This window comes from Temnothorax curvispinosus, unplaced genomic scaffold, assembly GCF_003070985.1.
Source record: "Temnothorax curvispinosus isolate PA1 unplaced genomic scaffold, ASM307098v1 QBEX01001633.1, whole genome shotgun sequence".
Lineage (NCBI taxonomy): Eukaryota > Metazoa > Arthropoda > Insecta > Hymenoptera > Formicidae > Temnothorax > Temnothorax curvispinosus.
In genome coordinates, this window is record NW_020211413.1 from 1 (window position 1) to 11,701 (window position 11,701).

At 40.1% G+C, this 11,701-nt stretch overlaps 1 protein-coding gene and 1 pseudogene across 1 annotated transcript; one reads left to right on the forward strand and one right to left on the reverse strand.

Annotated features, from left to right (window-relative positions):
• Positions 1-941: 941 nt before the first annotated feature.
• On the forward strand, positions 942-4,608 carry LOC112467007 (sortilin-related receptor-like; the record flags this gene model as incomplete). Its single annotated transcript, XM_025035428.1, is given in 3 exon segments — positions 942-1,122; positions 1,125-1,349; positions 1,352-4,608. Coding segments are annotated over 3 exon segments (2,328 nt in total), but the record flags the coding sequence as incomplete, so codon positions are not given.
• A 3,053-nt stretch (positions 4,609-7,661) lies between these two features.
• LOC112467012 lies at positions 7,662-11,323 on the reverse strand (annotated as a pseudogene).
• Positions 11,324-11,701: the final 378 nt, after the last annotated feature.

An 11,701-nucleotide genomic window follows, 5' to 3' on the forward strand; every position in this document is an offset into this window, starting at 1 on the left:
TTTTTTTGGTTCTAATTTGTTTGTAAGATGTTTATTAATATTTCTGCAAAGTTTTGAAAGTATGCCATATTTTCTTCAATATTAATTTCTCAAATGAAGTTGAAAAAATAGTGAAACTTGATGAATTCCCATAAGAGCCCATGTTACATTCAAATTGTTATAACTTTTGAACGAGCCTCGCAAACTTGTTCAAACTTGGCACAATGCTTTATTATTATAATACTCATCACCTGACAAAGTTTGAAGAATTTGACATTTTTTCTTCTAAGGGGTCATACAACCTTAATATACATATTTTTGCCCCCTACCGGAACTAGTTAAAATTTCGCCTCAAATTAAGTCGTCGATTACGACGAATAATTAAGTAAAAATATTGTTTATACAAAACAGGATAATTATAAAATTGTATATAAAATTATATTGTATATAAAATTATAATACAATTATAAAATAAAATAGATAATATATAGATTATAGAATAATACAAATAACAGAATAGAAAACAAATAAGGTAATTGTATACATCGAGGAAATAGACCTCGTTTCGAGCCGAAAGCAACGATTCGCTGCTTTAATAACTAATTCGGTGCTAATAACTGCTTTAATAACTATAATTCGCTGCTAAAATAACTTTTGAATAAACAACGAGCGCGGGCTAAAACCTTCTGAAGATCAGTCAGAAGGGTGACCTTGACAACATACTAAAATATCAAGGTCATCCAAGGTGACCCCCTCAATGTATACAATTACCAAAAAATAATTATGTAATATTAAGTATATAAAACAATAATACAATATGACATACTACAGTTTTTTTTATACAAATAATTGTTTATAAACAACTTATACTGAATATTCTAATTAAAAATTCACATAAAATTATTTGACATTAAACTGCAATTTAAAAAAAACGAAAGTAATCTCATATTCATGAAAGATGAAAATGTGACGAGAAGCCGGAATTCTTATTGGTCGCCCAACGAGAACACATTACGCGAATCGACTTGGTGGAGAATAAAATGGAGACGTTACCTGTGCACGATCTAAAGAATGTCATTGCAATCGAATTTGATATGAAAAATAACTGTCTGTACTGGGCAGATATTGTAAACGACACAATCGGTGACAGTGTCTGAAGGATGGCGCTAGCTATCCCGAGATTCTCGTTGAGACCGATCTGAGTTCCGTCGAGGGAATGGCCTTCGATTGGGTGTCTAATGTGCTCTATTTTGTGGACGGTGTTAAGATGAGGATACAGATAATCCGAACGGATGTACCTGCTATGGGCAGAATGCGCAGGACGATATTAGGGCCGAACAATCTGCAAAAGCCCCGAGGTATCGCGGTTCATCCTATATGTTCTGGACCGATTGGGCACCGGGCAATGCCTCGGTCTCCCGAGCCAACTTAGACGGCACGGACGTTAAACGATTGTTCACTAAGCCCAATGTTGAATGGCCGAACGGAATAACGATCGATCATATCGCCGAACGTATCTACTGGGTGGACGCTCGAGCGGATTACATAGCTTCCTCCGACTTCGATGGTAAAAGGTTCAAGAAGATCATCGCTAACGACGCGCGTGTCTCGCATCCATTCGCGGTCGCTGTGTTCAAGGACAACGTGTATTGGGACGATTGGAAGCAGTCGATGATATTCATCGCCAACAAGGATCACGGGGTCGGAATCAACACGGTAGTCGGTTTCCAGATCGCGGGTCTGATGGATCTCAAGATCTTCGCGCACAGCGTGCAGATCGGCAAGAACGAGTGCGCGAAGAACAACACGTGCTCGCACATCTGCCTGGGCGCGCCGCACAACAGCTACGTTTGTCTCTGCCTGGACGGTATGGTGATGACGGACGGCAAGTGTTTCTGCCCGAACGGTGTCAAGCCGTACACCAACTCGACGTGCCCGCGCGTCGCCAGCACCTGCTCGTCCAACCAGTTTGCCTGCAACAACCACGTGTGCATCCCCGAATTCTGGAAGTGCGACGGCGACAACGACTGCGGCGACAACTCAGACGAGGTGCATTGCAACCGCGCCACGTGCAGCCCGAATAACTTCGAATGCGACGATAACAAATGCATACCTAAATACTGGGTGTGCGATCTGGATCGTGACTGCAAGGACGGCAAGGACGAGGTAAATTGCACGTACACCAATTGCACCGAGACGCAGTTCAAGTGCCACAACGGCCGCTGTATATCTCATCGTTGGCGCTGCGACGGCGAGGACGACTGCCGCGACGGCTCGGACGAGCAGAATTGCACCAAGAACGTTCAACCGAATACGTGTCGCTCCGACGAGATGGTCTGCAAGGCGGATCACTCGTGCATACCGACCTCTTGGAAGTGCGACGGCGAGCCAGACTGCGAGGACGGCGCCGACGAAAAGGACTGCAACAACATGGTGTGCGAGTCATGGCAGTTTACATGCAACAACACTAAGGAGAACGGACATCGGTGCATATATAAATCATGGGCATGCGACGGTGACAAGGACTGCGTCGACGGCTCCGACGAGATAAATTGCACCATCACCACTATCGCACCACCGATAAGCCCGTCTATATCGATGAACTCCTGCAACGACTGGATGTTCATGTGCAACAACAAGAAATGCGTGCCCTACTGGTGGAAGTGCGATAGTGTGGACGATTGCGGCGACGATTCCGACGAGATAGGCTGCGGCGGCGGCGTGGACGGCGGCCTGGATTCTACGCCTCCGATTCACACGACGCAACAGCCGCGCAACTGTCGCGAGCATCAGTTCCAGTGCTACAACGGCGATTGCATTGAGAACGCGTGGGTGTGCGACGGCTCCAACGACTGTCCGTCGGGCGAGGACGAGCAACACTGCGAGCAGACGCACGCGTGTCGCGAGAACGATCAATTCATGTGCCGTCAAGACGGCTCGTGCGTACCGCTCTCGAGCATCTGCAACGGCATCGAGGAGTGTCCGGACGGCAGCGACGAGCTTGGTTGCCACACGGATCACGAGGTGAACCCACCTGCCACGCCGTCCTGCTACGTTGGCCTTTTCCCATGCGACGAGACCCGCTGCTTCCCGCTGGCGGCCTACTGCGACGGCAAACACGATTGTCTAGACGGCTTCGACGAGAGTAATTGCGAGAAGAACGGCTCGCGCGTGTATCAGGTGCTAGTGATGGGCGTGGACGAGCGCTCTGTCAATGATTCGAGTTTCTTCCTCTTCTGGTGGATGCCTATACCGTCGAACGTGACGTTCGAGTTTTCGCCGGTATATGTGTAAAACAATAAAAATTTTATCACATTTGGTGCATTCGCAAACATGCGGCGAGATTGCGAGCTCTCATCACATGGGCGGAAATGCAAATGAAAATTTGCACATGCGAGTGCGCATGCAAATGCAGATGCGATGCATACATACAGAAATGTCAATACAATATCTAGAAATATTCAAAGCATATATAGTCACACAGAGCATCAAAGTGGCAGAAACAATATTTTTCTATAATTCTTTGAACGCATCTGATATGCAATAAAAAAAGTTTGTTCTTTAATTACTTGTATGATGTATATATTGGGTATATATGGAAAAAGTAGGGGAAACCGGGGCGAAGTCGTCACTATTTTTTCGATGCCGATTTTTAACAACAAAACAAATATCTTTAGTAAAATGTGATATACCGTTGTAAAGAGTGAACTCTTGGCAAAATTTATACGGACACTTTTGGTCTACGTCGCTTTGTTCAACTGGGATAGAGTAAAACCAACAAAGGTGCAAAAATTAAAATGTCAAAATTGCCGAGGCGGAGTTGTTACTTCATTCTCGGATTGAATTTTAAATGACAATTGATTATGAAAAATGATAGGATACATTTTATTAATTATTTTTTAATAGAAAAATGGAAACATTAATTAAAAACACGATGGCAAAAACTAATTAGAAGAAAAGCGCACACACTTATGTGCCCTACGCTCGCACATTTCTCGTCAGCTCAATTCTGTCATCTCTGAGCACACGCAGCACATATTATCTAAGTCCTCGCCGGAATTCGACCGCTGCTGCTTTTTTGACTTTGATTTTCGCCCGAAGCCTCCATGATATGGCTTGGTGACGACTTCGCCCCGGACACAAATTTCAAGTTTGGTCGCTCATAAAATATTAGAAATCAATGAAAATAAAAAACTTCACTAAATTCGTGTTCAGCATGCATTACTCTTTAGAATCCATTTACTTTGAGATTCGGAGACACAATAATATTTAAGATATTACAAATTTTCGACGCGCAAAAAATTTTACTTTCGACCTCCGAAAACATGTTTGCCTCGATAAAAATCACAACATGGCACATAATCTCACTAAACTCCGTTGGTCACGTGGGCACCATAAGCCGTGTTTGCAGTATTAATGGCGAGTTCCACACAATAACATACAGATTTCGAGAATTGTAATGACGACTCCGCCCCGGTAACGACTTCATCCCGGTCTCCCCTACTAAAGAAAAATATCTTAAACATTTTAATATCATGCTTTTTTTAAGAGAGAAGACAAAGAATAAAGTTTTCTATAAATATACAAATCGTATAAAGTAATAGTTACATTTACACAGAACTTTATAATGTATTTAAATTTTTTTTGTAAAAATGTTTTAAAGAATTGAGAAAAACATAATTAACGCAAAAAAGATACAAAATAAATTTAAAAACAAAAAAGAAATTAAACAGTTGCGCGAGATGCATATACTAATCAGATTGCAAACAAATATAATGTTTAAGATAATGTCAAAATCGATTAATCTTAGGACTTCACTGACATAGAAAAAGATAAATAGAGTACCAAAAAAATTATTCTTAAGTAGAATATATATCACTCATATATGTAGGTATGTCTAAAAAATATATATATATTCTTTTCTTCCCTTTTTAGTAGCTCAGAAATTGGTATTAGATATTATAAATTTTAATCTAACTTGGTATTGCAAAATTTTTATTTCTAAATTATGTATTATTATTATACGTTATTCTATTATTCATTACTTCTTGGTAATAATTTTTAATTGTGTTATGCGCAGTATTTGTTATTCTCATTATACATATTAGAATGCGTTTATCATTTCTTTTTAGTGTAATATTGAGTAATATAGTGTAATATAATCTTTTGTGATCTTTACAAGTTCCTACTTTAAAACTTGTGATAGATAAAAAATGTATAAAATCAAAGTTATTTTGTCTAGAGAAATAAAATTAAATGATTATAACTTTGTTCTAAATAGAGTATTTAAAGATATAAATCATTTTTACTTTGAATAAAACTATGTAATTTTTTACATAAATTAATTCTTTATTCTTTTAGCGTGTGCAATGTCAATATTGTCAATATAGTCTAAGATCCCGACCTACATCGACCTTCACCCATCTGTTTTCCTAATAAAAGGTATTTTTTATCAAACCTAATGAATAAACAAACAAATTGCAGATGGGTTGCCTAATTAAATCAGCTCAAGGCTACCCTTAATTAAAAATAATTTAATTAATTTTTTTTTTATTTCTACATTCATTTGTATTCTCAAAACATTCAATACCAATCGAAAGTACAAAGAATAAGTAGAAAGGAAAAGTTAGGTTGCCTATCTTTTACTGCTCCCTATTACCGGGTTGCCAGATATAAACAGGTGAGTTGGTATTACTAATTTACACTCATCTGTTTTCTTTAATTAAACTATACAAAAATTAAAGATAATTTTATTGCGAACACAGTGGTATTAGGTTGCCTAAGCAAAATCGATCAAGACTTGCGGTTGCCGCGCTTTAAAATAGTACAGGAAAATTAGGATTTTTCTGCGGAATAAATCGCATGTAGCTAAATTTTTGCATGGACCTTTATTTCGTCGTTAAAAACAATATGTGAAAAGTCCCCATCGATGTGAAATTTTGCAAGATATGCGCTGCGCGGTACATTTACGGAGCGCGCTGATAGACATCAAATAAATTGAAGCGTCGCACGCGCGCACTAAAAATGTCATATCTTTTGAACGAATCATCGTACAGAAATGATCAAAGAATCGTTGAAAAGCAGAAACTTTCAGCTTTTTAATGCTTTTTAGTGCGCGCGTGCGACGCTTCAATTTATTTGACGTCTGTCAGCGCGCTCCGTAAATTTACCGCGCAGCGCATATCTTGCAAAATTTATTACGTGAAAAGTATTGCTTGTACAAAAAAACTTATACAACATTTTTTGTAGAGAATTTTATAAGCTACAAATTTTGTAATAACTATTTTTGCCGTAGGACTAATGAATAAAGAAATATTCGCGAAAAACTGTTTTTCTTTACCTTTGACCCTCTGTAAAATTTTTAGCAGGGGTCACATCGATGGGGACTTTTCACATATTGTTTTTAACGACGAAATAAAGGTCCATGCAAAAATTTAGCTACATGCGATTTATTCCGCAGAAAAATCCTAATTTTCCTGTACTATTTTAAAGCGCGGCAACCGCAAGTCTTGATCGATTTTGCTTAGGCAACCTAATACCACTGTGTTCGCAATAAAATTATCTTTAATTTTTGTATAGTTTAATTAAAGAAAACAGATGAGTGTAAATTAGTAATACCAACTCACCTGTTTATATCTGGCAACCCGGTAATAGGGAGCAGTAAAAGATAGGCAACCTAACTTTTCCTTTCTACTTATTCTTTGTACTTTCGATTGGTATTGAATGTTTTGAGAATACAAATGAATGTAGAAATAAAAAAAAAATTAATTAAATTATTTTTAATTAAGGGTAGCCTTGAGCTGATTTAATTAGGCAACCCATCTGCAATTTGTTTGTTTATTCATTAGGTTTGATAAAAAATACCTTTTATTAGGAAAACAGATGGGTGAAGGTCGATGTAGGTCGGGATCTTAGACTATATTGACAATATTGACATTGCACACGCTAAAAGAATAAAGAATTAATTTATGTAAAAAATTACATAGTTTTATTCAAAGTAAAAATGATTTATATCTTTAAATACTCTATTTAGAACAAAGTTATAATCATTTAATTTTATTTCTCTAGACAAAATAACTTTGATTTTATACATTTTTTATCTATCACAAGTTTTAAAGTAGGAACTTGTAAAGATCACAAAAGATTATATTACACTATATTACTCAATATTACACTAAAAAGAAATGATAAACGCATTCTAATATGTATAATGAGAATAACAAATACTGCGCATAACACAATTAAAAATTATTACCAAGAAGTAATGAATAATAGAATAACGTATAATAATAATACATAATTTAGAAATAAAAATTTTGCAATACCAAGTTAGATTAAAATTTATAATATCTAATACCAATTTCTGAGCTACTAAAAAGGGAAGAAAAGAATATATATATATTTTTTAGACATACCTACATATATGAGTGATATATATTCTACTTAAGAATAATTTTTTTGGTACTCTATTTATCTTTTTCTATGTCAGTGAAGTCCTAAGATTAATCGATTTTGACATTATCTTAAACATTATATTTGTTTGCAATCTGATTAGTATATGCATCTCGCGCAACTGTTTAATTTCTTTTTTGTTTTTAAATTTATTTTGTATCTTTTTTGCGTTAATTATGTTTTTCTCAATTCTTTAAAACATTTTTACAAAAAAAATTTAAATACATTATAAAGTTCTGTGTAAATGTAACTATTACTTTATACGATTTGTATATTTATAGAAAACTTTATTCTTTGTCTTCTCTCTTAAAAAAAGCATGATATTAAAATGTTTAAGATATTTTTCTTTAGTAGGGGAGACCGGGATGAAGTCGTTACCGGGGCGGAGTCGTCATTACAATTCTCGAAATCTGTATGTTATTGTGTGGAACTCGCCATTAATACTGCAAACACGGCTTATGGTGCCCACGTGACCAACGGAGTTTAGTGAGATTATGTGCCATGTTGTGATTTTTATCGAGGCAAACATGTTTTCGGAGGTCGAAAGTAAAATTTTTTGCGCGTCGAAAATTTGTAATATCTTAAATATTATTGTGTCTCCGAATCTCAAAGTAAATGGATTCTAAAGAGTAATGCATGCTGAACACGAATTTAGTGAAGTTTTTTATTTTCATTGATTTCTAATATTTTATGAGCGACCAAACTTGAAATTTGTGTCCGGGGCGAAGTCGTCACCAAGCCATATCATGGAGGCTTCGGGCGAAAATCAAAGTCAAAAAAGCAGCAGCGGTCGAATTCCGGCGAGGACTTAGATAATATGTGCTGCGTGTGCTCAGAGATGACAGAATTGAGCTGACGAGAAATGTGCGAGCGTAGGGCACATAAGTGTGTGCGCTTTTCTTCTAATTAGTTTTTGCCATCGTGTTTTTAATTAATGTTTCCATTTTTCTATTAAAAAATAATTAATAAAATGTATCCTATCATTTTTCATAATCAATTGTCATTTAAAATTCAATCCGAGAATGAAGTAACAACTCCGCCTCGGCAATTTTGACATTTTAATTTTTGCACCTTTGTTGGTTTTACTCTATCCCAGTTGAACAAAGCGACGTAGACCAAAAGTGTCCGTATAAATTTTGCCAAGAGTTCACTCTTTACAACGGTATATCACATTTTACTAAAGATATTTGTTTTGTTGTTAAAAATCGGCATCGAAAAAATAGTGACGACTTCGCCCCGGTTTCCCCTACTTTTTCCATATATACCCAATATATACATCATACAAGTAATTAAAGAACAAACTTTTTTTATTGCATATCAGATGCGTTCAAAGAATTATAGAAAAATATTGTTTCTGCCACTTTGATGCTCTGTGTGACTATATATGCTTTGAATATTTCTAGATATTGTATTGACATTTCTGTATGTATGCATCGCATCTGCATTTGCATGCGCACTCGCATGTGCAAATTTTCATTTGCATTTCCGCCCATGTGATGAGAGCTCGCAATCTCGCCGCATGTTTGCGAATGCACCAAATGTGATAAAATTTTTATTGTTTTACACATATACCGGCGAAAACTCGAACGTCACGTTCGACGGTATAGGCATCCACCAGAAGAGGAAGAAACTCGAATCATTGACAGAGCGCTCGTCCACGCCCATCACTAGCACCTGATACACGCGCGAGCCGTTCTTCTCGCAATTACTCTCGTCGAAGCCGTCTAGACAATCGTGTTTGCCGTCGCAGTAGGCCGCCAGCGGGAAGCAGCGGGTCTCGTCGCATGGGAAAAGGCCAACGTAGCAGGACGGCGTGGCAGGTGGGTTCACCTCGTGATCCGTGTGGCAACCAAGCTCGTCGCTGCCGTCCGGACACTCCTCGATGCCGTTGCAGATGCTCGAGAGCGGTACGCACGAGCCGTCTTGACGGCACATGAATTGATCGTTCTCGCGACACGCGTGCGTCTGCTCGCAGTGTTGCTCGTCCTCGCCCGACGGACAGTCGTTGGAGCCGTCGCACACCCACGCGTTCTCAATGCAATCGCCGTTGTAGCACTGGAACTGATGCTCGCGACAGTTGCGCGGCTGTTGCGTCGTGTGAATCGGAGGCGTAGGATCTAGGCCGCCGTCCACGCCGCCGCCGCAGCCTATCTCGTCGGAATCGTCGCCGCAGTCGTCCACGCTGTCGCACTTCCACCAGTAGGGCACGCATTTCTTGTTGTTGCACATGAACATCCAGTCGTTGCAGGAGTTCATCGATATAGACGGGCTTATCGGTGGTGCGATAGTGGTGATGGTGCAATTTATCTCGTCGGAGCCGTCGACGCAGTCCTTGTCACCGTCGCATGCCCATGATTTATATATGCACCGATGTCCGTTCTCCTTAGTGTTGTTGCATGTAAACTGCCATGACTCGCACACCATGTTGTTGCAGTCCTTTTCGTCGGCGCCGTCCTCGCAGTCTGGCTCGCCGTCGCACTTCCAAGAGGTCGGTATGCACGAGTGATCCGCCTTGCAGACCATCTCGTCGGAGCGACACGTATTCGGTTGAACGTTCTTGGTGCAATTCTGCTCGTCCGAGCCGTCGCGGCAGTCGTCCTCGCCGTCGCAGCGCCAACGATGAGATATACAGCGGCCGTTGTGGCACTTGAACTGCGTCTCGGTGCAATTGGTGTACGTGCAATTTACCTCGTCCTTGCCGTCCTTGCAGTCACGATCCAGATCGCACACCCAGTATTTAGGTATGCATTTGTTATCGTCGCATTCGAAGTTATTCGGGCTGCACGTGGCGCGGTTGCAATGCACCTCGTCTGAGTTGTCGCCGCAGTCGTTGTCGCCGTCGCACTTCCAGAATTCGGGGATGCACACGTGGTTGTTGCAGGCAAACTGGTTGGACGAGCAGGTGCTGGCGACGCGCGGGCACGTCGAGTTGGTGTACGGCTTGACACCGTTCGGGCAGAAACACTTGCCGTCCGTCATCACCATACCGTCCAGGCAGAGACAAACGTAGCTGTTGTGCGGCGCGCCCAGGCAGATGTGCGAGCACGTGTTGTTCTTCGCGCACTCGTTCTTGCCGATCTGCACGCTGTGCGCGAAGATCTTGAGATCCATCAGACCCGCGATCTGGAAACCGACTACCGTGTTGATTCCGACCCCGTGATCCTTGTTGGCGATGAATATCATCGACTGCTTCCAATCGTCCCAATACACGTTGTCCTTGAACACAGCGACCGCGAATGGATGCGAGACACGCGCGTCGTTAGCGATGATCTTCTTGAACCTTTTACCATCGAAGTCGGAGGAAGCTATGTAATCCGCTCGAGCGTCCACCCAGTAGATACGTTCGGCGATATGATCGATCGTTATTCCGTTCGGCCATTCAACATTGGGCTTAGTGAACAATCGTTTAACGTCCGTGCCGTCTAAGTTGGCTCGGGAGACCGAGGCATTGCCCGGTGCCCAATCGGTCCAGAACATATAGGATGAACCGCGATACCTCGGGGCTTTTGCAGATTGTTCGGCCCTAATATCGTCCTGCGCATTCTGCCCATAGCAGGTACATCCGTTCGGATTATCTGTATCCTCATCTTAACACCGTCCACAAAATAGAGCACATTAGACACCCAATCGAAGGCCATTCCCTCGACGGAACTCAGATCGGTCTCAACGAGAATCTCGGGATAGCTAGCGCCATCCTTCAGACACTGTCACCGATTGTGTCGTTTACAATATCTGCCCAGTACAGACAGTTATTTTTCATATCAAATTCGATTGCAATGACATTCTTTAGATCGTGCACAGGTAACGTCTCCATTTTATTCTCCACCAAGTCGATTCGCGTAATGTGTTCTCGTTGGGCGACCAATAAGAATTCCGGCTTCTCGTCACATTTTCATCTTTCATGAATATGAGATTACTTTCGTTTTTTTTAAATTGCAGTTTAATGTCAAATAATTTTATGTGAATTTTTAATTAGAATATTCAGTATAAGTTGTTTATAAACAATTATTTGTATAAAAAAAACTGTAGTATGTCATATTGTATTATTGTTTTATATACTTAATATTACATAATTATTTTTTGGTAATTGTATACATTGAGGGGGTCACCTTGGATGACCTTGATATTTTAGTATGTTGTCAAGGTCACCCTTCTGACTGATCTTCAGAAGGTTTTAGCCCGCGCTCGTTGTTTATTCAAAAGTTATTTTAGCAGCGAATTATAGTTATTAAAGCAGTTATTAGCACCGAATTAGTTATTAAAGCAGCGA